Below are 26003 nucleotides of genomic sequence, written 5' to 3' on the forward strand. Positions count from 1 at the left end.
GGGCGTAATATAGTCAGCCCATAAGGACTATGTCTACAAAGCTTACAAGATATATTAGAGGCTCCTGAAGTGATTCTTCATTCAGGTGAAAATATGGTTTCCGGTTTGCACGACCAAGATCCATCCAATGCTGAGAAATATGGCATGGGTATATTGGACAGATACCTTGAATGCGGTACGTTGGTTATCGTCAACCGGAACTTCGACTCCTTGCCGCAGCGGCCTCCAGATTCTACTTCGATACTCACATATCAGAAATTAAAATTCATTAAGGGTACTGGCAGATCTCCTCAGCCAAGTACCCGGTTGGTGGTAAAGTGGGTTGAAGTCGTCTGCGCCTTGGGGGCTATGTACTTCCTGCTAAACGCATGGTATACAATACGATCGGTTACAAAGCCGCAAGTTGTCTGAAACTGCTTTGGCATCCAACGGGAATACCATCGAGCTGACGCCAATGACGATCTTAGCATGGAAGCGGAACGCTTGGGTGATACGGGGGAGGGAGTGTAAAGACTTAACACCATCGTGGGGGAAGAGGTGGAGATGTAAGTTGCGGTGAGCTGAAATAACGGCTCGGCCCCGTTGAGTCAACGTGCGTGCGCGCATGAATGAGCTCGGCGTCGTCCCTGAATTTCGTGAGGCGTACGGATGACTAGATGGCGGTCTGATGCCGTCTGTCTTTATGTAACAAGTAGTTTCCTTAGATGGGTTGGTAGGGACCGAGAATCATACAGTAGTAATAAAGGTTAGCCATTGGTACGGTTCAGATAGAATGGTCCGGGAGTGTCGATTAGATAGATAGGTATCTAATTTGTTGGCGCACATATACGTAGCAAACACTACGTAAGATGTGAACCTTATAAGAACTGGGCATATCTTCCATCTAGAGCTAAGCATCGTGACTCGGTACCGGGTAGGTATTTGGTCTGGCTCAAACCGATAAGCATCTCTTAATTTAAGAATAACATATAGTCAGAGTTTTGTAACAAGTTATGTATAAGTTGTTGATGGTGTTGAACAAGGTTGATGGGGAAAAAGCGAATCATTATTATGTATCTAGGTAGTTCTCCGAACTCCGAACCTAGCCGTAAAACTTGTCCGTGTCTGTCCAAGCTTTTGGCAAACGCATACCCTAAGGTACCCAGATACACATATGGTAACGAAGTGTCAAATGTCGCGGAGACCTCAAGTTCAAGTAGATATGTATAATAGTACCTACGGATCGGGAAATGATAGTATAAGTGACATATGTAAGTGACGATATGGTTAGATACTCATCGGAACCAGTCTTGAAGAACTGTTGGCTTGGCTTAGTCTTGGTCTTGGGCTTAGGCTTAGGCTCGTGCGACCTGTCAGAATTGGGTGAGCCAAGGGAATCGAAGCCAGCAAAGAGGCCAGGCCGCGCAAAGCGTCGCACTACATTGGAGTATTCGTCGGATCTTTATCAGTTTCTTTTATTGAAGGGCATCACACGCGCCCCCTCGTGTACCCAGCGGAGCTAGTGTGGTGGGTGCTATATTTATAGTTATCGTGTAGCCCAAGTTGAGATATCGAGCAAGAAAAAGGTATGTGATTCGAGGGACTTGGATGTAAAGAGCTGAGAGACAGAATCTCGCATTCTTGATAGGTAGTGTGTAACAACAATTATCACATGTCTTAGGGATGGTCAATAATAAGAATATTAATAATAAGGCGAGAGAATATACGTATGTGGTTACCTTAATGAGTGATATGATCAAATAATGATATGAGAAAAAGTGTTGTATGAAGAAGAGATCAGACGAGCGCTTTGACTTTGGCCGAAACTTCAAATTTACGCTTTGACGTCTTGTACCCGGCCTTTTTTTAGCGGTTCCACCTTTTTTAGATCGAGAAAGAGTCTAAGCGCGTCGGAACATTCAATCCAATACTATGTACCTCCTAGTAGACGTACTAGGTAGTAGTAGGTAGAAGGGCGAAGTACCTATCAGATACAACTCATTTTCACAGTGGGTCTCTTCCCATGTGCTCTCTTCCCGCGTATTACAAGTCCACTTGTAGTATCCACTATTAGTTTCCTTTTTTGCCCCGCATAGTCGTTTCAAAACTTTACGGAGCTTCAACTCGTGTGGTACAACATGGTTTTCCAACGGCGCTCATATGTCAAAGAACTCAGAAGACACTGTACGTTCGCGTCATGGCACGATTCCAGAAGAACAATGCTTCGAGAAGGATTCCTCTCCCCACATAGACCATCGTCTTAGGAATGGCATCGTCGTGGATTTCTTATATTTGACTGGGACGACGGTTCCGATCGTGAGGTCGGGAGATACATACCCGGATATGTAAACCGTTCGGTACTTAGGTACATTAGGGTACCGACTTACTATGTAAACTTTCCGACAACCGACTGGACGGGCGCATTATCCACAATGTTGCAGTAGTTCGCCCGTTGATAAAAGAGAGCCCACTTTAACGGCGGCATATGTACGCGGGCTGACATTAGGTACATAACATAAACCATAACATAAACTTACAGTAGAATTTGAACTTCTGCATAGCATATTCTTATTAACCCTTAACCGAGCATACAACGTTTCGGCTCTCTAGCCGAGGGGACGACAACTTAGCATTGATATTATTACAATATTAATATCGATCCCATCCCGAGGTGTTCTTGAACTCTACAAACATCATGTTTCTGCAGGGCGATATATTTTCAAGGACCGCTTCGGGGTCGTTCATCGCTTATAACGCAGGTTTCTTTGACATTTTCAACCCTACCTTTTATCAACATTATCGCAGTTATATCCTTCCTGTCCCTACCCGGCCAATTTCCTAAATAGAATGCTTTTTTTTTCATTAAAAAAATGCGAGTCAAACGAGCACGTGTTACATCTGGGATATATTTTCGAGTTGGCAGGGCACCTTGGCGCTTCCAAAAGTCCGGTATGCAAGACAGATATGTTCCCGCCTGGTTTCAGCTCATAGATTTCCCGAGATCTTGTACGTACCAAGGAGGCCACGTTGGTCGCAAGAGCTCGGCGAGTCGTTTTGAGCGTCTGTTACAACTGGAGCCAGACTCTTGCTGTCAAACTTGACACTGTCAATTGTAACTCCTGGGCCCCAGCAAGAGATCGACGGCCGTAAATGCAGCCTCGACCCTGTTCGGTAGATCAATTCGGATGCCGGGCGAAAGAATTGTGAAGCTAGGTAAAACTTTTGGCGCCTCACTGTTTCAAGCTAGGAGTCTTTGCTCGTAGCCTTGCAGTCACAATCGATTCTAACCAATCCCTGTTCACATGAGGTTGAGCCTTGTTAACGACATCAAGTGTATGATGATGCTATGTAAATAGGTAGCAAGCTTCCCCTTCCTGTCAGCCTTGATCTTAATACAGCTTTGCAGGGATCCAACATTGTAAGAAGACTAGCTCGTGGGGGTCGTTACCTATCACACGAGTTGAGCTACCTACATGTGTCATGAGGTAGGTTCCGAGCTCGAAGCTTCTGATAATAAAGTCTAATAACTATCATAACAGGTAGTACCTAGATTACAGGGATAAGAGCCGCCCTTAACCATTAAACCAATCATGAGACTCTTTTAGAACGAGAGGTTCGGTAACGTCACTATTTAGGCTAATTAATCCGTGACGACCAAACTGTTGTCGTCAAAGCGATCCAATCATCAACGGATGTTGGACTATCTACATACCTGCATACCTGTAAAGCATGAAGAAGCTCGATGCTTTGTATTGGAATCACACATCGACTACCTTGTAAAAGTGATCCCATTCATAAATGCGAATCAGACGCGGATTACTTTGTACCTACATAGCAAGTCAAGTCAAATAACAGGAGCGTGACTGCCCCTCTATAATAGAAAATAATTTCCGGCGTTGATGCGGACTCACCAAGCCGTCGGGCCTTTCCTAGTATTGTACCTAGCGGTTGACCTAGCCTAACCTCAGCTTAGCTTAAGCTTTGCAACATTCCCCAGGTGGGCCCCGCCATAGCTGCCACATGGAGGAGAGAATATATCCAAGATAGTTAGTTCACTGGATGCTATTAAGCAACAAAGAATACGGTATTGCATGAAGCCAAGCGGTAAATTAATGTCGCTAAAGGTAGTATATTCCGTACGATGTTTCGGAGATATAGGCGTGATGAAAAAACATGCCGGACTTCAAAAAACTAGAAGCTCTGCTGCACGTGCAAAGCCTTAGTTGACTGAGAAGTCATATGTCAAATGAGGTATGTAAACGACGCGACGCGACGCACGCCTCCAATTCTGTACGCATTACGTATATACAAGTACCCGGCTACCTAAGCTTAACCTAAAATATTACCTAAGTGCATAGGTACATGTACGACGCTATAAAATTTACCTATGTATTATGTACCTCTCTAAAAATCAAGTCGTCTCCAATAATTTGTTTTGCTTTTCTTTTCCTTTCTCAAACACCATATGCGCAGACAACAGCCTCATCCACTTCAGCTCAGGTTTTTTACTACTCTCTCACTTACTTTGCCGTCCCAACACTCATGACAAGTGGAGAACCCTACTAGGTTAGTACTTCGAACAAACGCCATCAATCTCGCAGGGCTGCATTACCAAGCGAAACCTGAAAAGAAAAAGAAAAAGAAAAAGAAGCATCAAGGGTTGCTAGTACATGGGTATCCGTGTACAATACCATTACTAGCACCAAAAGCCCTTGCTCATTTTCTTGATTGGAGAACCTTGACGATCTTCCAATTCTCCTTCGTACATAGTTTTAACCTTCTTCTATATTTGTCTTCTTCTTTTCCTATCTCGTCAAGAACCATTGCACCAGGCCTACAGACATATATTAAAAAAAAGAAAAAAAGGGGGGAAAAAGGAAAGGAAAAGAAAAGAAAGAAAGAAAGCAAATATGTCCCGCGGTCAACTTTCTTCTGATTAACCGACCTGCCCGTTATGTACAATACCTACTAAAAGTACACCCTTCTTCTAAGACCCCCCGCTCTTCTTCTCCCTGCCCCTCTTAAGTCCTGGACCGCTATTATTTTTCTTCCGTTCAGGGATGATATCTCTCTCCAAACTTTTCTCCTTAGCCCTAGTCCGAGTCCGACCATGCTTCATCGATCGTCTGATGGAGCTAGATTTGCTTAGGCCCCGTTCGTCGTCACACGTACTTCTCTCTACGATGTGTCGATAAGTCTACCTGGGTTTTGAGACGGGTTGTGCAAGTGCCTTCTCTGACAATGCCCTCAGACATGGTTAATCTCTTTTTCTCCTTCTTGACCCATGTCATCTTTCCTTTTCCACGGGGGTATCCCTCTCCCGGGCTCTCCCAGGCTCTCCCAGGCTCTAGGTTTTATAACCCTCTCTTGTGATACTGCTAGTACCGTGTTCATTATCATCTTGTTCCACTGAAAGTGGTGAATACGCCTCGGGTTATGCCTAATTTGCATACGGACTTACATCCACACCCTCTCATACTCTCATACTCTCTTACACTCGTCGTACATTAGGTATAATATCTCTCACGTACGTGTGTACGCACACACAGCAACCAGGCTGGCCACACCTTGATAATAATAAGTATCATTTATTATTGTCTAAACACGTCTTACAAGGGAGCTTGTACGACGTATTGCTTCTGGAAAGCAACTCGGTCTCCCGCATCTCCACCATCCATATATAGAAGTGTATATATAAGCTTTACAAGTCTTCACCATCTCTTTCCGGACCCGTCCGAGAACTCTCCTATAACAACAGCTCCTACTACTTAACTTATAAAGCTTGAACCACGTCTCAGCCAAAACCTACTTCTGCTTCTAAAAACTTTCCTCGATAACCATAACTATTATACTTCAAAGACATAGATAGGCAAAGTAAAAAGGTATGTATAACCCAATAGATCCCCCCTATCAGGTTGTCTTGGTATTAATAATAGATGTTCATTTAGGTGGTACTACGCAAAGGCACACATACGGAAGATATTGTACATATCACTTCAAAATCGTCATCATGTGTGACTTCATAAAAAACTACTACATTTACACATCGTGCCTTGACCCAGGCGCACACTTTTTCCGCACGACCATAGATGGAAGCCGGAAACACGCCTGCCCAAAAGGCCCACATGAGCGCTATATTGTCCAACCCGGCCAATGTCCATTATGCGGATGAGGTTTCGAGCATCATATTCATATGCCAATAGCACAGTCGAGGTGTTATGATCCAACCAGCTGTCGCCAATTACCGTATTCAGACCGGGCATATATTCTCAGCCAACCTTTGACACCATAATGTGTAAATATTTTCTCGTTCCTCGCTTCGGTACCTAGGATCATCTCGACATATTTAGGTGGTTACGCCGAATTTTAACGATCCTGCGAGATGGAGTTGGCGATTTTTTCGGTTACTGTTACAAAGGACACATATTTCCTGTGCGACGTTGAGGTCGGCCATCACGTTGTGGCACTAGTGGCGGCGGATGAATCCAGCTTGGAAGAGGGGGCGGGCCCAAACTGTAGAGAATGGTAAGGCTACCGGCGCTCCCTGACGAAAGAGCTCCAGGAGCTACTCTACATATGAGAGATGAATAAATTTATTGGAGGGACTCGCATCATGGACTTGGCGAGGGTTGCTGTGGCACAAGGGTTATAAAAGAGATTCTATTTTGGTTGGGTAACACTTCGAGATGGATTTGATGGTCCTGGAGACCATCACAGGCAGTGGCATTACAGACTTCTGCGGGGACCGCATCTATCCGACGGATAGTTGATCCACATTCGTACCAAGGGTACCTGGAAGGGATTCTCTATTTGGAGGGCTTGGTATAATACATGCTTTATACCTACCTGCCTGCCTCGTGAGATATCAATGCTAATACGTTTAACAATGACCCCTTTATGACTTACTTCCATGGCGTCAAAAACTGTTGGAAGGATATTACCTGTATCAACCATATAGGATAGGATTCCAAGAATATCAACACACGTCACTCACCACTTGTGATCCAAGAAGTTTAATCAGGTTGTATTATTCAAGGCATGCGCCTACTATATATGAGACTAACTCCATAGCTCTATAAAACCCCAGCTAGTGCCTGCCTCGTATAGAATAACAAAACCGAGGGTGGAGTGAAGTTATCAGAGTTGGCTCACATGATTTTAGGCGATTATCCGGATACGGCGAAGTCGACGAACACGGCGTGTGACTATGGTATAGTAGATCGCAATTATACCCCTTGATTACGTCTTTGCTAGGGAATAAGCCCGCTACTGCCCAATCGCTGCTATCGAGACATGGGGGAATGGGTAGATCTGGTTGACGGGGCCCATATAGGCCCTTTTATATTAGAAATCCGCCGTGGGCCGTGATCGAATGCCTATAGCACCGATATATGTGTACATACTCTTCTTCATTGCTACCTAGGTAGACAACCTCACTCCACGGACGACCGTCGATATAACTAGCGTACGAACTCGATTCGCCACGTACCTATTTTCCCATCCCTTTCTTATTAAGTTGAGCTATATAGTCTTGACGTAATTAGGCCCTAAATGTTAGAGGATACAGTCAGATGAGAGAACGTAAGGGATAATAACTAACGAATAGGATAGACTCCTTATAGCTAACAGCGCTCTTGATGACGTTCAAGGTATGACTATTATAGAGGCTTACGGAGGGAATACGACTGACCTTAGCACTTGCGCTACCACACTGACTCACCAAGTTCGCACGGGGGCTGTCTTGACAATACTTGCTTACCTACCTAGGTAGGTTCCACATGTCGGGTCAGGCTACGAAGTTACGATCCCGTCCCTAGCAACAACAGCTCGGACGAAATGTGGAGGTCGCCCCCCTATAACGAATAAGGTAGAGAATCGCGGCTAGATATCACGGGTAAGCTTCTCCAGGTATCCAAGTTACCTAGCAGGAATACTTATCACAAGCAACGGCTATAGGTAGCCGTGCGGACTCCGCCAACCTTGTCGTCGGCTTAACAGCACCGTCTGCGGATGGAAACCGCATCAATGCTTTCTCGTCGAGGTGGTGAACCGGAACCCTGAGAGCCGATTGTGACTTGTACGGCGCGCACACGCCTCTACTATGCACAGAAATGTAGGTTAATGCGTCCGAACCGGTAGGCATGAAGCCGTACTCGGAAAGGGGCAAAGCGGCCAAGGCTTGCTTTTGCTGTATAGGTAGGTAGGTAACCGAGAACCCCCCCTCCCAGCTTTTGCGTCCGGTCCCGTCCCGTTCCCAAAATGAAAGCAGTACTACGTCAAGTCTTTTTTTTTTTTTGCTTTTTGGTAGCGAGCCGTTGCGTTACGAACGGACCTTTTCGTTGCTACGTAAAGGCGCATGCATACATGCATGCATGCACCCCGAAATCGTGCAGCGCTGACAGCTAGCTAGCTACCTAGCTGAGCTGAGCCGAGAAGAGAAAAGAGAGATCTCGAAACTCGACGGGCTGGGTATGCGAGCTAACTGCACGTTTGTTTCATCTGCAAGGCGCGAACACAGGACAGATACCTAGCCGTAATACTACCATGCGTAATAGGTACCTAGGAAACCGGCAGAGACGAAGCCGTTATTTTTACTTTATTTTATTCTTTACTTTTTTTTTTTCTTGTTTTTTTCTACCCGTGGACCGGCCAAAAGAAAAAGAAAAGCTGACGGTCACACGAGCGCTCAAACATGGGCTGTTCATGTAGAGGGCACGGTGATGATATATCATATTGATTGACGGACGGACGGACGGACGGAACTGACGACTTTTTATTTCTCTTCTGGGCTTTCCTCCTTGCTTCATACCCCGGACTGACAACTGCTGCTGTTGGTGGTCAAAGACCCCAAAGATGGGGTGGGCGGGATCCCCAGCCACTGAAAATGCAGAATTGAGGAGAGAGCATGTGTGATACCTAGCGGGAAAAGGAAAAGAAGAGAGAGAAAAGAAACCTGTACCGGGTGTGATTTTCCTGCCACCGCTATAATACCTAGGTAGGCATGTATAATAACGCTCATGAGGCTATATAGGGGGTGCTATAATGGACCGTGCGTGCATATGCACGAACCGAACGGGTACATTTTTTCTCTTTTCGATAAACCTACCTGGAAGCTGATCATTGTTTTAAGTCCGCACTGTGACATTCCGCTTCTATCACTTGCATACACTATTCCTACCCAACATCCACCGCTTAACTATTCTAGGTAGGACCAAGTAGAGAATGCTATCACGAAATATAACCTCAGCCTCGTATTTACACCACCTAATTATACGATATTGTACACTTCTCGTCACGCATGGGCCATTACTGAATACCCAAATCTCAACTGAAGAGATCATAAGTGTTGGAAAAACTTACTTGGGGTCTAGTCTACAGCCGTCTCTCGAGGCTGTAAGCCGTGCTAGCCCCTTATCCACAGGTTAGTTCTGGTGGACAAGATTTACCTTCTGGAGAACCCTGCAGGGTATGGGTACAGCCGAAAGATCTCAATATGAAGTCCCGTACGTTGCGATTCGTTGGTATCACCCGCTTTGCGCCATACCTTAATGTACGACACTGCGACCATCGGCACGTGGGTTCGATTCGACGGTCCGGGTCCACCTCCTTAACCAAGATCTTGTAAGGCTCCTCGACAATCTAATGTATTAACACCCCTACCTAGTCAGTCTCCAATAGGCTCGCTCGAGGGACCGCCGATAAGCAGTGGCTGGTATGCGGTTATCCAAAAAAGGACCTTACCTACGCGTTAAAGTTCCGTGCCAGAGTGCCCCCAAGCCTTCCCTGTAGGAGCAGCTGATAGTTCACATCAGTATTGATGAGAACCCCGATGGAGAAAGGAGGCTAGATTGCACTATCGATTACCTCTGTAGGGTTTGGATGCAGGTATCTGCAACCACACAGACGAAATAGATGCATGTCTTACTGGATTGGACTATTCGGTGGATCTCCTTTGCCCCTTTTTCGCCCCTGAGAGTAAACAAAAGATAGAATACCTACCTACATAGGGTCAAGCAGATGCCGAAACAAAAAGGCAACATGTACTTACGCCAGTCCTGAACTGCTTATCGTTGAAAAGAAAAGATTTAGTGAAACTGTTATTCTAGACTTATTAACATATTGTTCTTCTTCCAACCGTCTCGTAGCCACCAACCACCCAAAACGGCTTCCATTTTCAGTCTACTACATACTTCGATGTCTTCAAACGGCCGTAAGTCCGACCTACAACTACGACTCGATCCCCAACGACACCTAATACGACGCCACCTTACGACACATCGTTAAAATAGACTTCAATGACGAGACGAGAGACTACTATGACCCAGGTAAAAAGAGCTATGATGCTCTTACAGTCGCCTGGGATAAACGAGATTAGTAACTTGCTATGACAAGCTCACGACGGGATCGCTATAAGACAGTACCTATGGCCAGACTATTAACTAGGTCATTGACAAAAAAGTACAAAAACAAATACGGGTTCTAGTTAATTAGCATCTTTTCAAGAAGAGAAAAATGGCGTGGCGAAACCCAATAATACGGGGAGATCTCCGAAAGTCTCTTTATCCACCACCGTCCAATGATCACGAAATACGGTTTGGCTTTATCCAAAGCTACACGTTGTCATAGGGAAGAGAAGGGGGGGGGAAGAGATGGAAAGATGTGTCGATGCAGATGGCGCTACTTACTACACGAGAATGAGGAAATAAATAGAGGAAGTCACAGTATAAAACTGACGAACTCCTGGGCGTGAATACTTACTTAACCTAAGGTAATGAGGGCGTCTCCAAAACTCACTGTTATTAGATAGGCATGCAAAGCGACTTTATATTAAACTCATTGAATGAACCACACCTATATCTGGTTACCAAAAACCGTCCTCTCCATTACGAGGCACAATATATTTCAGTTACGCCAGAAGAACAGAAACACCCGTGATAGATTTATGTACACGCCACCAGTAGACCAGTCCCCTGCTATCCTGTTTTGCCCCCCTTTCCTTTCCTTTCCTTTCCTTTTCTCATCTTTCCTCTCTCTCTCTCTTTCTTTCCCTTCTAAGTATAAGAATCTATTGTCTACCTAGGTACCTTAGGTTAGGTAGGTATTCTATATAATAGAGATATATCAACAGGATATGTTGCCAGCGATAAACACTACCTCGGTACTGTACCTAGCTAGTGAGCATTATTATCTAGAAACCCCACCCAACCTGCTCAAGCCCCCCCGAATCCTCCCAAGATCGGTCTCGAGGTTCCCGAGCCCGTAGTGCCGGACCTTGTCGCTCCACCTGCATATATACGCGTCGAGCGCCTGGGCCCTGGTCTGCAGCTGCTGCTGCGTGATCTTCGGCAGGTCCTGCGGGTTCGTGATCTCGAAGGTTCCGATTCGCGCGAGCTGGATACCACCACTACCATAACCACCACCACCATCACCGTCGTGTCCCTGGTGGTGGTGAATGCTTCCGCGAGGCGGTTTTACGGGTGTATCTCCCAGGGCGGAGGAGGATCTGGCGAGGCTTAGCAGCAGGTTTGCCAACTGCTCGACGACGAACAGAAGGAGAACCGACAGGTCTTGCGACAGTACGCAGGCTAGCGGACAGTTCTCGGCAACCCGGAGCTGCGCCATGGATTTCTCGAAGAGCGCGAGGACGTCCTCGACCTTGGCTACATAGCTGGACGGAACATCATCCCCCACGCCCATCTCAGAGTAATCCGCGCCCCTGTTGCTCCGTGTCCAGCTTCTGAGGGAGGATAGAGACGACGTCAGGGTGTGCAGGCATTTGTGCTGACAACTGCTAGACCCCGCGGCGTCGGGTGTTCCGTTCTGAAAGTCGAAGAGTAACCCGGAAGAGATTATTTCGTAGCCAGTTCCTTTATTCATTCCGCCGTCTACGACGCCTGCGAGGTGCGGCGCAGGCGTTTCGTACGTCTTGTTGCTAGGCCGTAATTCGATGGGTGGCGGTGAGAAGGGAAATAGAAGATCTGGGAATTCCATTTGGGGTTGGGGTAAAGGGGCCACCAATTCTGAATGGGATGCGAACATGGTTACCGAGGAAGCATTCTGTGACCGAGCCGAATGTTTGAAGCCAAACCCTAGAGAGTCGTCAGGGACAAGTCGTGCTATGTCCCCGTGCGGCGTACCCAGAGAGGAAGAGCTCGACGTGCTTGGCGAGTGAATATCGAGGCACTCTTGCTCAGGGGGGGCGGCCCCGACCAATTCCGCATCCTCGTTATTACCTTCGCCCTCCGTTTCAGGGGAATAGCTTCCGCGATGCCGACCCCGCGTCCTGCTATTCTCATAGACGCAGAATTTCCTAAGACGCTTGCACCGCGCGCACGGCCCGCCGTCGAACGCGCCGCTGCACTTCGTCCTGCCAAAGCGGCATGCTTTGCAGGCCAACTTCCTTCCGTATCTTCCAAGTTCTGCATTAAACTCGACGGAGGAACGCATTTCCCCCTTATCCAATGTGATGATGCGGAACATGGCAAAATGTAGGGTTATGACAATCGATCGACGGGTTTGAATGATAAATGATAAAAGTTGGTCAGGGGGAAAACCCGACGATAGTTGCATGTACCTAAGCTATGCCGTCCATACTTGGCTCTCCGTATGTATGTGTACCTAATATATACTCCAATATGCTAGGTATACCATCTTCTACAGTATTCCACGATCGAAACACCATCAACAAGTTGTCGATAACTAGCGTGAAGCAGCCACCAAAAGCGTCCCGACGGAAGTATAACGTGGTTGACTCATTCGACACCACAAATGCAGCTGTGCCGTCATCGTATGCTTCTCGAGTAGCCCGAATAAGCGTTGGGCTGCCGATAACCGGTCCTGATTGGTCTCTGCATATAAGACAACACGACGATCAGTGCTGGGCGCTCCTTGGACTGGATCAATAGTGACCTCGAGAATGCCGCTGGACAGAAACGGTCCATATTTCACGGCCCGTGCCGTGGTAGATAGAAACTAAACTGATGCAGCCCGTGGTGTATCTTCTTGGCTAGTCTAACGACTGATATCAGCGGCTCATGACGATCTGTTTGAGGCTGAAACTATTCAAAGGATTGACCACTCAATGGTGCATTAGATACTCGGAGTAAGCTCCAACCTATGTTAATCTAAAAGTTATAGTGCGTTGGCGCTCTGGCAATAATTCAATAGAGACTACCTACCTAGGTAGTTTTACAAAAGGGACAACTATGGTAAAATGACGATTTGAGTCGGAATCGCAGATACCGGGAGAAAGTCAATAATGAGATACCGAAAGTATCCCTCCCCTGAAAGGCAGCTGGGCCCTTGATAGAGTTCTATCAACGCCGAGCCGAGTACATCTCGAAATAATGCCTGCCTTACCTAGTACCTAGAGATATTTTACATCCTATAGGTAGCGCCGACTTGCTACTATGTACAGTACACGTCCCACTTATATCAACAAATCAAAACCTCAAGAAGCCTCAGAACATGCCGTCTTGGGAATGGCACAAGAGATCCGACCAATTGGATTTGGATGCTCATGTACTGTAGCAAGTTGACGTAGGGGTTTGTCGATTATGGAAGCGGGACCATGGTATAGGTAATCGAAACGTACTTCCAGGGATGAATGAGCTACGTTTTATTTTAAAGTCATTGGAAATATAAGTAGTCTTCTCAAATGAATTATATTGAAACATTTTTAAGGTATATCACGTAGGTAGGTTACCTCCATAAGTTGAGTTGTTCAATGCTCGATTAATACATCCGCGCTTCTTCCGAGTAACAAGAACAATGCACACCACCGACCCCCCCTTTAATAGCAACGCATCTAAAAGGCCAACCCTTTAGACCTTCTCCTCGACAGTGGTGTTCACGAGAGCCGCGTTGTCCTCCACGTGATGCATTTCGGCGGCGAAGGTGTGGCTCGGCTTCCAGTTGGCAGAGCGCCTGGGAGGAACTTCTTGCATGCACATATCGGCCTGCTCGAGGGACAAACCCTTCAACTCGGGGACGAGGAAGTAGGCGAACGTCAAGGAGATACAGCAGAGCGAACCCCATAGGAAAAACACCTTAGGTCCCAGGTTGGCTTCGTCCACATTCACAAGGTAAGGGGTAATGACGGCAATGATGGTGTTCCAGAACCAGTTGGAGGCTGTGGAAATACCAACACCACGAGATCGGATCGGTAGCGGGAAAATCTCGCCAACGACGACCCAAGCGGTGGGACCCCAGGTAGTAGCGAAGAAAGCAATGTTGATGCAGATGAAGGCAATCATGGCTTGAACGGCAGCGTTGTTATGAACCTCTTCTCTTCCCTGAGTAACACCTACTGCACCGACGATGAACTGAGAAATAATCATACCAGTAGCACCAGTCAGTAGCAGAGCGCGACGACCAAACTTCTCAATAGTGTAAAACGAGATAGGCGTTGACAGAACATTGACAAGGGTCGTAACCAAGGAGATTAGGAAAGGATTCCCGATAGTTCCGAGTTGTTTAAACTAATATTTTTGTCAGTTTGTGGTCATTATTACATAGCTCACTGTGTTCTATTTTTTTTTTATTCTTTTTATAAAAAAATGAAAAAGGCGGACAAGTTAGAAAGGGGTATACGAACGAATGGAGGACCGAAGTAGAACACAAAGTTAATTCCTGGCAGAAAATGTCAGTAAGAGTCAGATTCTAAATTTAAGGATACTATAAGTTTTTCTCTCACCAGTTAATTGTTGCATCATTTGCAATCCAGTTCCTAATATCGTTCTCCTGATGCTACTATTGCCTGAAGAAAGAGAGCCCTTAAAGCAAGCAGTCCAAGAACCGATGTATGATCTCTGTGGGATATGCTGCATTTCGAACTCGTTATTGGCAACAATCTCGGCTAGTTCATCTTTGATGTAATCCGACTCTATGGGTTGGCCACGGACATAAGCGAGGGCTTTGGCGGCCTCTTCAATTTTACCCTTCTTGACGAAGTAACGAGGAGACTCGGGGAGAATAAAAAGACCGACACCAAGAATAATGGCCCACAGGAACTGGACGCCAATAGGGATTCTGTATGAGCCAGAGTCGGAGCGTGATTGGGTGGCGTAAACGACGCAATTAGCCAGGAGGATACCGATGGTAATGCAGAACTGGTATCCAGAGACCATAGCACCACGAACCTTCTTAGGCGCAATTTCAGACATGTACAGAATGACAACAGCGGAGATGAAACCGACACCACCACCAGCGATTAGACGGCCGAAGACAAACAGGACCTCCTGGTTGGTGCTGGAGATTTGCATAATACAACCAGCGGAAAAAACGAAACATCCCGCGATAATTGTGGGACGCCGGCCGACGAAATCTGCAATATCACCACCTACAAGAGAGCCGAAGAAGGTACCGCATGACAGGATCGACGTGAAGAGCGACTGTGTTGCCGACGGTAGAACGAAGGCTTTTTGGTCAACGCCTATGGGCACCTTGTTGATATAATCATAGGGGATTCCAGTGTATAGACTGATAAAGTATGGCATGGCCAACACACCACCCATCCAGCCTAGATGTATTCATGGTTAGCAACCGGAAAGGCCTATCAAAACCTCGACGATTCGGGCTTCTTACCGGTATCGTAACCGAAGAAGATACCACCGAAGGCGGCAAAGGCACAAATTAAGTAGGCCTTGAGCGTAACAGGCGCCTCGACGCGGCCTACGTCGGCAGTGCCTGCGATAACAACACCGCCAGCCATTTTGGCTATCCTGTCTTTTTCTCGCTTTACAGTAAGGATAAGGTAAAGCTGTTACAAAATAAGGCTTGCACCGCCCGTATGAAGCAATTGCGGAGGGCGACGGGTTTGTAACGGGGTAGTAAAGGGGAAAAGGAGCGCAGGTACGGTAGGATCGGGGAGTATTTGCTGGATATTATATATCTGCACGAATCCGTACCAAGGGGTAGGATAACAACGGAAAGCAACCTACAAACCCGCATAGGACGAGACGAAGACACCGCCCCTTGCTGATTCTAGCCATGTTTGCTGTGGAACCATCATCCTAGTCTGGAGGAAACGTGGTACCTAAGCGAAGAGGAATCAGAGTAGGCTTTGTCAAAGCGTGGAAGGGCATTGTCGTCCGGCGTAGTAAACTGTTTGTTACTATACTTTAGGGTGGAATTTGGGAAGTAGGCTCGGGGTCTCCTGCTGAGTCTAGACTGGATGGGATCCGCTGTTCAAATCAGTTGCGGTTGGTGGACAGGCGCTGATTGGTTTGCTGCTGCGGTGCCAGGGCATAGGCTTATAGACCAGGATGTAAAGGCCCGTCTCAAACTTCAAAGGCAGCCGACTGCTGCTTGGTCTCGCCCGCATGCAGCTTTAGACCTGACCCACAAGGCAACAAAGATCCCTCGCCCAGGTAGTTTCCCCAAACTGGAGATTTGGGGAAGATGGAGAGAGCATGGGGAGCATGGAGAGAGCATGGAGAATGGTATGCTACAGTGGCGCTAATATTATTCGAGAGGGCCCGATTAACAACAGCAAACCAACACCAACAATAGTGTAGAATTAGAATATAAAGAAGTTAGGTAGCTAGGATACTGCTCCTAGCAAGAGGTACCTACATAGTAGCCTACCTATGTAGCTAAGGTACCCAAAGGCATGTTCATTGTTAACAGTGTCAACATCGTCAAACTCGCTGGGCCGATAATCGTATTATGCCTAATACGAGAGGGGATTACTCGAGGGGACCTGTAGTATGATTTCTTTTAATATCTCCGTGTATCTTGATGTAGGTGTGTAAATACCCGTCAATCATTTGATGGACCATCGCATTTCGTGATCTACGGTAGATCTTTCACTTTTATTGAGATACATTCTGTACGGGATATGCATATAATATCCTTCTTGGTCCCGATAACCAGTGTAAATAGGTTAGGTACCTGGTACCTAACGTAACCAAGTTGTTACTGGGGCTGGGCCTCCTCGCACGAAGGGTGCCTATTGTATAAATCAGTGCTCGAGATTTCATTATGCAAGTCGCAAATAACATCAACCTCTGATATTAGTGTAATTAGGGAGAACGTGCAAGTGCAGGGGTTGGTTGCCCGATTGCTGAGTTGGTACTTTCGTGCTTCCTAACTTGGTTGGCTCGGTTGTACGCCGAAACGCGTCGAATAGTAAAAGCACCGGCGGCTGAGCGCGGAAGTGTGTGGGACGGATGAAACAGATTGGGGGAGGGGATAGAAGGATGAGGCCATTATCCTTTGTCGTTCATTTTGAGAAGTTCGTGTTTCCATGATTCGCCTGTTCGCGTGGCGACGTAGAGAAATGGGTTACATCTCATAACAGGTATGCCTTAGGTATGTTGGGTTAGGTCTAGGTTAGGTTAAGGTAGGTAGTTAGTCTCGTATCCTAGACTTCTTTTTGGTATCCCCGGATTCTATACCTATAATGACTTATTAGACCGGAGGATCAAAGAAGGGCTTAGGTACCTTAGGTACCTACCTAACCTACTTCTATATCTTCAGAGGCGATCCATGAACGCGACGTTACATGCCTTCGATTGGAATTATTGGAATTCCTACCGAGATCACCACCAATCCGTAGTGAGAGATTCCATTCTACTCATTTTACTTATCTCCGGGATCAGTCTACTAAGGAAGAACGAGAATAGCATAATACCTATTCCTCCTCCCCTGCTAGGATATCTCATTCTTCTCTTAATATTAAGCAATGCATGTTGTATGTCAATACAACTCTGTGATTGGTTGTATATACCAGTTTAGCTAAAAGGACGAGGACTCGTGATAGTTGCCATTTTGGACCAAAAGCACCGGAAATAAAGCCTAACGACAAAGCCTCGCCTATTTTATCTTAATAGATCTTTACTGAAAATCATAGGGGATAATTCGGATCTGAAGAGGGGAGGAAATATCCACTGGGTTAGTTTCGTTAGGGAAAGATTAAAGAAGAAGAAAGAAAAGCAAGAGCCAGAGTAGGAGAAAGCGCCGAGGGAAATCTTATTTGACAACCCTGTCCCTTCTACAAATATGGTTAAAGGATGGGTTGTACCTCTAGTGGAAGGTTTGTTTGCTCTTAGCGGGGCCCCCGTTCTAAGTTGGTGAGTGGGGGGAGGGGAAAAAGATCTGAAGACCTGGAGATTTTGGAGCTCCCGCATCTCTCTCAAAATTCCCCAAGGTCACTAAAAGCAACTAAAGAACCTAACATTGGTCGGGCCGAATACATGGCGCATAATCTCACCAATTTAACTAAACCATTTCGTCTTACAGCAACCACTTACGAGCAAACCACACTTATTACAAGCACCACACCAAAAGCAGCCGCATCAGGCGAACACTTCCCAAAGCCACATTTACGTTAGGTAGTTGGTCCAAATACTTTTAAACTGACTCCTTTTTTTCGGCCTAACTGTGGACATCCTCAGCCAGTACCTAGTGTGTATACACACAATCACGTTGAAGTCAAAGCCATACAGGTCGCTTCTCGTGGCAACTTATCCCGCCAACTGCAGTGCCTGCATACCTAAATCATCGTGCCACCGATTCCTTCAAAGTCTTGGCGCATCGAATATTGGACAATTAAACCCCTTCGGCCTCTTTCCCCGGACTCCAATTTGTTAAGGGGGGAGGTGGCTAGTTGCAAGGTATTCTACGGGGTCACATGTCCAGATGTAGGTAAGCCAGTTCCGAATTTCTGGTTCCTAAGTCCAAACTTCTGTCACGAGGTGATCGACCTATGATGGTTCTTAACATACCCGTACTACTGTATGTACGCGCTGAGTCTTCCTGGAACGTCCCGTTACCGAAACTCTGGAACACCTATCGGCCAACTTAAGCGGCTCACGGGATGCGTCAAAGATAATATTAGGTACAAACTCATGTTAGTAGCTTGGTAATTATTTTATCGCCGAAGTCCAACATGGTATGTTTTAAGCTCAGTCTCCGATTTGTGGCATTTTCTATGCCGAGGCTTGATGGGAGCTTAGATGACGAATAATTTGAGGACCAAGCTTTGCTCCTCCTCAACGTCATGGTTACCATTCGACGAAGCCGGGCTTAACCAGAGCGAGCCGCTTGTATCAACCAGGGGGCAGAACTCGCCTTGTGACTTGATACGGTAGCTCATTACGTGCTTTTCAGCCAGAAAGATAATACCGTGACCGCTCGTGTGTGGCGTTCACGGATAAAGTCGGTGTAGGAGGAAAAGCTGGCTCCACGGAGCTTTTAAAGACTGCATGAATTTTGCTTCGTTCGACAGAGTACCTATGCTTAGGTATGTCACAGAAAATACTACTCGGAAAGGGAGGTAAGTATCAACCAAGGTGAATTGAAATAGTGTGATGGTTGAGTATGACCCTCGCCGAGCTAGTTCTACGGTATGCTCCCCTATCTTGAGCCCATTGCATTGGGGACAAACCAAAGATCACAAGCCATGATACTCACTAATACGGTAGACGGTCTGGACTGAACTTATACGGAGATTTAGGTATGGGGTAAAAATCAGACGGCTCCATCGAATGACTTGTCATCCCACCTTTGACCCTTCACCGCATCGTAGCCTATTAACCCTGATATCCACGTGCTCACGTTAAAGACGATAAGACACTAAAGGCTATCGTCTTTTTCTATGAACAATATTTATATATATAGCTCATGATTCTCTCCAATTCTAGATACCTGGTGAAACCACCGATACATAATTCTTATGAGCCTTTCGTGAAACCAGTAGATGGAACTAACATCTAGGTTAGGTATTCACCCTACCATAGTATAATAGCCACTTATAAGGGAGACTTTAGCAATGTTAGTTAGTCCCTCCAAACGATATTATTATTTTAATCGTAATATCCGAATCGGAGGATTGCCCTAAGAGGTACCTAAGATACCTAATCATCATGACAAGATACGATCGTTAAAAAGTTGAAAAAAAAAAAGAAAAAAGAAAAAAAAAGGCATCCTTTCTGAAAACAAGTTAAATGTATACGTCTAGGTACCTATTTTTCAACGATATCTGTGCCAACTATTGCTCAATAAGTACCTAAGGTAAAGTAGATAGCATTAGAAAAAAAACAAACCGAGTATCCACAACTATGTATGATCAACTCGTCCAGATAGGAATGCAAATCTCTCAATAAACCTGTAAACTCATCCTAGATATATATGTCATTCAACCAAACCATTAGAAGAGGTAGACAAAGCACCGAGTCTTCGCAAAACTGATTTACACGATTTTCGTTGCACATGTATCCTAAGTGTAGCTGGCCACCTCCGGAACGACAGCTCCACACTTAGATACACGTACGAGTACGAAGTACACATTTACATTAGGTACACATACACATACACATACAACACATAGAGTTCCCCAGAGACAGCAAAGTAACATCTAGATAGGTTACCTTAGCTAGGTAGGTAGGTATTTAACTCGCTAGCTACGACCGCCTAACTCCCCCCGCCCTGCCCGTTCCAATGCATGTATACATGACATGTGCGTTTTTCTGCGTAACGGCTTTGCTAATTAAAAAAAAAAAGACACATGGCATCGTAGTTGGTCCTGTTCTCATAACCCGTCGCGAGCGGCTTCGTCAAACCCCAGCACTTTCCGTCCTCTTCCTTTTCCTCCCCCCTTTCCTTCCTACGACTTCTGTCCTCCACAGGTACAACCCCGTCCCCACCAATTCAGTCAATTACACCCTAAAAAAAGACGACGGGATCGTATACGGTCGTGTGGGGGAGTTAGAAGTTCCATCCGCAGAGTCTAGCCCCCAAGGACCGTGATGATAAGTAGGACCGCATATCAATGAAATAGAAGAAACGGGGCTGGAAAAAAACACGGGCTGAGGTGGGGGTATAATCCTTCTATCTGTATGGCCGAATGAAACAGGACTCCTCGCGTGTCCTTGCACACTACTGAAAAACAGTGAACAGTCTAAGTTCGTATGCGTGCCTCGTGATCGTCGTTCTTATCCCTAGTCTATCCCCTACTTCTGAAAAAACCAACTGCTTCTCTTACTGGCAGTGCCTTCGTTTTGTAGGCTGGTGATAGTCGGGACCTGGGCGGAAGCATCACTAGCGGCACCGCCACCACGAAGGGGCTTCGCGATACGGCTGCCTGCACCGGCAAAGCTGAAGCCACCGCCGGATGCTGAGTTGAGGCCGCGGGTCGAGCCGGCCTTGGCTGCCTCGAGACGCTCCTTGACAGCGGTGAGCTGGGACTCGAACCTGTTATTTGGGTTAGTTGATGATAGCAAACGAGGGGAAGAAACGGCAAACCTGTGGTTCGCAGCCGTCAGCTTTTCTTGGCTATCCTGCAACAAGCTCTCCAAACTGGAAATGCGCTCATTCCTCGCGATAAGCTTCCTCTCGGCGATAGCCACCTCCTTCTTCAGGCTGCTATTTTGCTCGACGAGTTGACGTTGAACTTGAGTTAGTTGCTCCAAGTTACGTTCGAGGAACGCCATCTTCTTCTGCTGGGCACGGTTGTTGGATGACCGCAACACGTTGTTGTACTGCTCCCTAGTCTCATCAAGAGAAATTTCGAGCTCGACGACCCTCTCACATCTGTTCTGTAGGTCTCTCATCAAACTCTTCTTCATGACGTCGAACTCGGCGATTTGCTGCTGCATCGTCTTGCCGTTAGCCATTCCCGGTACGCCGCTATGCAAAGAGAGCTCTGCTTGTCGGACGATGCCCTGGGTTTCCACCAGCTTAGCCTTTAATTCTTGTAGGTCATCCGGTGGAATCAGTTCTCCCGATGAGCTCAGCTCAAACAATGCTTCGACTTGCTGAATGGCATTGGCAATGGATTGTTCATTAGCGCTGAACACATCCCCGCCCAGGTCAAACCCTGCCATCATCTGAGCCATTTTCTCGGCCTTCTTCTTCTCCTTGCCGTCTAGAACGGCGCTCGTTTCCTTCGCGCTCATCTTAATATCTAGTAGCTGCTGCTTAACTTCATCAAGTTCTGTTGTCAGTTCAGCATTTGCCTCCTTTAACGCGTCCATGGTGATCTGAGCTTCTTTGCTTTCGAAAGTCAGGCGTTCCAGTTGCATCTTAGCCTCATTAACCTCCGTTGTTAATTTCTCATTTTCTTTTCCTAGCTTGCTATCGTGTTCCTTTAAGAAAGATAGCTCTTCCTTAGACTCAAGAAGGGACTTTTCAGCTGCCGCGACGGCTGATTCCTTCTCTGCTAATTGGTCCTGCAGCTCATTTTCCCTTCGTAGGAACTCTTCTCTTTCATCCTTATCTAGAGGTAGACTTGGTGTTCCCGATCGATCTGCCAGCCCCGGTGTTTCGGCACGGCTATCCGGTATCAGTCGGGACGGGGTGGAAGGGCGATGAGTCCTCGAGTCCGCCCTCGTACTAGCCACGCCGTCAGCCGATATCGCGGGGACCCACCGTTCCTTGGGCACGGTTTCACCGCCACGCCATAGTTGAAGTTCGCCTTCCAGGTTCGAGATATACGTCTCAAAAGTCGTGATGTTGGTTCTGGCCTTGGCAAGCATAGCTTTGAGCTCAGCAGGACTAAGTTCGGCGTTGACTTTCGCCTTGTTCTTGATCGATTTCGCTCTCATACCGAAACGCAATGTACTCAGCGTTTCAGCGTCGTTGTAACTGCTAGGCGAGCAGTTTATAATAAGAGTTGTCCTACTATTTCCACCAAGAGACTCTTGCAAGATTCTCGTCAATTTCGAGTCACGGTAGGGGACATGTGAGGATTTGCCATCGGTGAGAGCGTTGATGACCATACCCAGGGCACTTAAGCTCTTGTTGATCTTCTTCGCCTCCTCCAAGGTTTGGCCGCTGGCGCCAGTCTTGCCGACCTTTTCACTACCAGCCAAATCAACTAAGAACAGTTGACCGCTCTTCATGGAACCGGTTTCGAGGTTTTTCTGCGAGATGGTGATGACGAAGATAGAGTGCGAACGTGACGATTCCTGGTTCATATTGGTGGCAGAGACAGCTCTTGCATTTCCACCCCTCTTCATAACTTCGAAAACTTCTTCTACGCTCGAGACGTAGATTTCTAGAAGACCCTTGACATACACACCCCTATTCTTTTCTTCGTGGACCGGTAGGTTATCGTTTTGTGGTGCGAGAAGATCGCGGATGCGTTCCATGTAAATTTCCATATAGCTGACTCGGACGGTGTATTCGATGGTGGGCGGACTGGACATAATGCTGCTGAAAATCTGCTCTACGATACGAGGTGTAATACCTTTGCCTTCATCGTCTTCTATACTTGTTCCCATCATGGTGTAAGACTTTCCCGCACCTGTCTGGCCGTATGCAAACACTGTTCCATTGTAACCATTAAGGATATCGTCGACGGTAGGCTTGATTGAATATTCGAATATGTCAACTTGTCTGCCTTGCATATTAAACACACGGTCGAATGTAAAGGTACCTGTAGCCTCAGCTGACTATAATCCGGTTAGTAACGTATCACTAGCACGAGTAACAACGGAGTGGAAGAAGACTGCAGATCGTAGCGGGGAAAAAAAAGAAGAAAAAACGTACATTGAGGGTACAGGTGTCAGGGCCATCGAAGGTAACGATAGGTTCTCCGCCTGATGCTAACTCGATCTTGTTCTGCGGCCGGAAACGGGCAACGACCTTGATACTGTTTGCGCTGGCCATGATGAAGTTTGCCGTTTGGAGACGGCTACGCGCAGAGGTGATATGTACAAAAGAGAAAAAGGGTCTATCTCATGTTAAGGAAGTAGATCTGCTATCTTGTATGCACAGACGCAGCTCGGCCGAAAAGACGGCGAACAGGTCAAATAATGTAAGAAGGTTGACAATAAAGCCTGCTTATATGCCGTGCTGGTCTTGATTATGCTTGTTGAAAACCAACTCGGTGGTGGTGGGATGTCGCGTCAATTTTTGGGGTTCGGCGTTTGTATTGGGAGAGAGAAAATACCTAGGGCCTCTAACGATTTCAGTGGGTTTCGGCGTTGTCGGCGTGCCTGAGGTTCAAGTACACCTAATCCAGGGGGGGGGACTTGCCAGCTGCAACCTGCAAGGAAGCGAAACGCCACAATCTAGCGGTATGTATCGGTCTTGTACAGCAATTGTACCTTTGCGGGCACTACATAGTACATACCTATAAGACGCCGCCAAAAATCGCTAGTACATATAGGTGAACGTTGCTTATAAAATATGCAGAATAATAAAGAACTTACTCGGGTACAACGTAAATACATTCCCTTTATTAAAGTTTACCTCTTACAAGTTACATACAATACACTTCAGTTCTTGCAGTTCTATGGGCAATAACCTTGGAATTAACCCCACCATTAGAAAAAGGTAACGCGTCACAGCATTGAACCCGACTGGAAGTTACAAGACCTCGAATACCAAATAAATAAGGTACTTAATTAAATATAGGATTATAGGATGTGATGCCAATGGTTAGGTACCTTACTCTACTACCAGCTTACATAGAGATAGGCGTTGCTGTTTATTATTCGGGCATCCCATTTATGATATCAAAAAGCTTCTTTCAAAAGCACCGACATAAAAGGACTGATTTACTAAGCATTATGCAAGTTTTGCTTCGTTTGTTATTCTTTGTATTTCTGCTACGAACTAAACGATTAAGTGCCGTATTGACCATGTCTAGCATTTCTTGCTAAGAACGAAATGAAAACGCCTGGGCTGATGCGAGGATCTTGGAAATAACACTGACGTAGAAAGACTGGTCTAGGACGTTGATCACATGGGCATTAGGAAGAAGAAGTTCCTCCAGAATAACCCAACCCAGCCAAGTCGATAATACCTCCTATCCGACGCCCACCAAAACGCCGAACCCTTGCGCCCCTTGAAGAAGATATATTACCACTCTCGTCCCTGCCACATCATACTCATACTTGTGGAATTAATCCTGGCCAGAACCCCATACCTAACGCCTGTAGAGATGGGTTAAGATAACTTAGGTAACCCTTCTATTATGTCGAAGGCTAATATGAGGTTTGGATGATGCAGAGGAACAGCTTAATCCTCCCAACTCTTTTCAACTGTCTCTCGAACTCGCTTGGTGTATTCCTTTCGGTTGTCCTTGTACAGGTTGGACGCCTCCACGTTTGCAGGAGAGCCGGTGTTAGGGTCGTTGAGGAGACTAATTCCAGTCATGTTAGCATTTGAAATATGCCTTAGTCGATCAAAGGTACTTTTTTCCCCACCTCTGGATGCTTGTCAAGACAGCCGCGACATCGTACGTAGGACTCCATCGGTTCTGAAGGATATCTAGACACAGCTCGCCTGTGGCATAGACGTTGGGGTGGAACATCTGACTGATGAACTTGACCGCAGGCGGCTTGTTCGGGTATTGCTCCTCGAAGTGCATTACAAGTCGGAAGGTTCCATCTTCAAACGGGGTATCGGCAGGTCCGATGATGACAGCATTCCTTACGAAGTCATTGTTAGTCTCATGTTGCGATATGCACTGATCGCCTACTCATAAGCTTACCAAGTCATAACGTTATCGGGAACGGGAGACGCGGATACGCCAGCGGGAGGATCCGTCTGCATGCGCTATGATAATACGTTAGCGAATACGTTACGTTGGTATTATGACTAGAAATGAAGATCTAACCTTGAAGTCACGCATTAAGCGGCGGCGGGCAGCGGTAGACATCTTGGTCTGATTTAGATCGGTCTTGAAGGTGTTTGCTTGAAGGATCGTCTAGTGATCACTACAGGCGAGATGAGAGATCTGTATCTGTAGACAATTTGACACTCAATTAGACAAATGCCGAAGAGCCGAAGGGAGTGATTCGAAACGGTTTGGAAGATAGTGAAAAGGAATATCGCGATGGGGTGAGGCAAATAAAGTTGACTAATTGGAAATATGAAAAGGGTTTTGGGCGGCGATTGTCTTGGTTAGAGGTATTGGCCGGGACGAATTGACGTGATAAGAAACGGTACGTCGGTACTTTAAGCCGACGCAGTTGTAAAAAGGAAAGCACCTGGGGGGCATTCACGCGAAAGCGCTGTCACGTGGTGGGCACTTGCCTCCGATTTTTGGATTACTTATATAATACGGTCCC

The 26003-nt window shown here is 46.5% G+C and overlaps 4 protein-coding genes across 4 annotated transcripts; all 4 read right to left on the minus strand.

Moving 5' to 3' along the window:
- Nucleotides 1-10946: 10946 nt before the first annotated feature.
- Nucleotides 10947-12018, minus strand: F4812DRAFT_416742 (uncharacterized protein; the record flags this gene model as incomplete). Its single annotated transcript, XM_047933113.1, has 1 exon — nt 10947-12018. A coding segment is annotated over one exon (851 nt), but the record flags the coding sequence as incomplete, so codon positions are not given.
- Nucleotides 12019-13346: 1328 nt separating this feature from the next.
- On the minus strand, nt 13347-15691 carry F4812DRAFT_468919 (general substrate transporter; the record flags this gene model as incomplete). The annotated part of the gene is made up of 4 exons (XM_047938825.1): nt 13347-14459; nt 14576-14610; nt 14675-15499; nt 15565-15691. The coding sequence occupies 4 exons, from the start codon at nt 15689-15691 to the stop codon at nt 13803-13805; spliced, it is 1644 nt and encodes a 547-aa protein (XP_047792550.1). The 3' UTR covers nt 13347-13802.
- A 4911-nt stretch (nt 15692-20602) lies between these two features.
- F4812DRAFT_257853 (kinesin-domain-containing protein) lies at nt 20603-23690 on the minus strand. The gene is made up of 3 exons (XM_047930772.1): nt 23473-23690; nt 21226-23375; nt 20603-21174 (listed from the first exon to the last, which is right to left on the minus strand). The coding sequence occupies exons 1-3, from the start codon at nt 23590-23592 to the stop codon at nt 20934-20936; spliced, it is 2511 nt and encodes an 836-aa protein (XP_047792551.1). The 5' UTR covers nt 23593-23690; the 3' UTR covers nt 20603-20933.
- Nucleotides 23691-24470: 780 nt separating this feature from the next.
- Nucleotides 24471-25852, minus strand: F4812DRAFT_416756 (ubiquitin-conjugating enzyme E2 2). Its single transcript, XM_047933114.1, has 4 exons — nt 25550-25852; nt 25424-25488; nt 25137-25361; nt 24471-25072 (listed from the first exon to the last, which is right to left on the minus strand). The coding sequence occupies exons 1-4, from the start codon at nt 25589-25591 to the stop codon at nt 24949-24951; spliced, it is 456 nt and encodes a 151-aa protein (XP_047792552.1). The 5' UTR covers nt 25592-25852; the 3' UTR covers nt 24471-24948.
- Between the last annotated feature and the right edge of the window lie 151 nt (nt 25853-26003).

Source organism: Daldinia caldariorum (assembly GCF_022478825.1).
Source record: "Daldinia caldariorum strain CBS 122874 unplaced genomic scaffold F4812scaffold_3, whole genome shotgun sequence".
Lineage (NCBI taxonomy): Eukaryota > Fungi > Ascomycota > Sordariomycetes > Xylariales > Hypoxylaceae > Daldinia > Daldinia caldariorum.

Coding starts and splice junctions, on each gene's coding strand:
- F4812DRAFT_257853 (XM_047930772.1), bottom strand. CDS start 23,592: ATGGCCAGCGCAAACAGTATCAAGGTCGTTGCCCGTTTCCGGCCGCAG. Junction 23,376..23,472: donor CTGACACCTGTACCCTCAAT/GTACGTTTTTTC, acceptor ACCGGATTATAG/TCAGCTGAGGCTACAGGTAC. Junction 21,175..21,225: donor CTGACGGCTGCGAACCACAG/GTTTGCCGTTTC, acceptor CCCAAATAACAG/GTTCGAGTCCCAGCTCACCG.
- F4812DRAFT_416756 (XM_047933114.1), bottom strand. CDS start 25,591: ATGTCTACCGCTGCCCGCCGCCGCTTAATGCGTGACTTCAAG. Junction 25,362..25,423: donor CCCGATAACGTTATGACTTG/GTAAGCTTATGA, acceptor TGACTTCGTAAG/GAATGCTGTCATCATCGGAC. Junction 25,073..25,136: donor GTCTTGACAAGCATCCAGAG/GTGGGGAAAAAA, acceptor GACTGGAATTAG/TCTCCTCAACGACCCTAACA.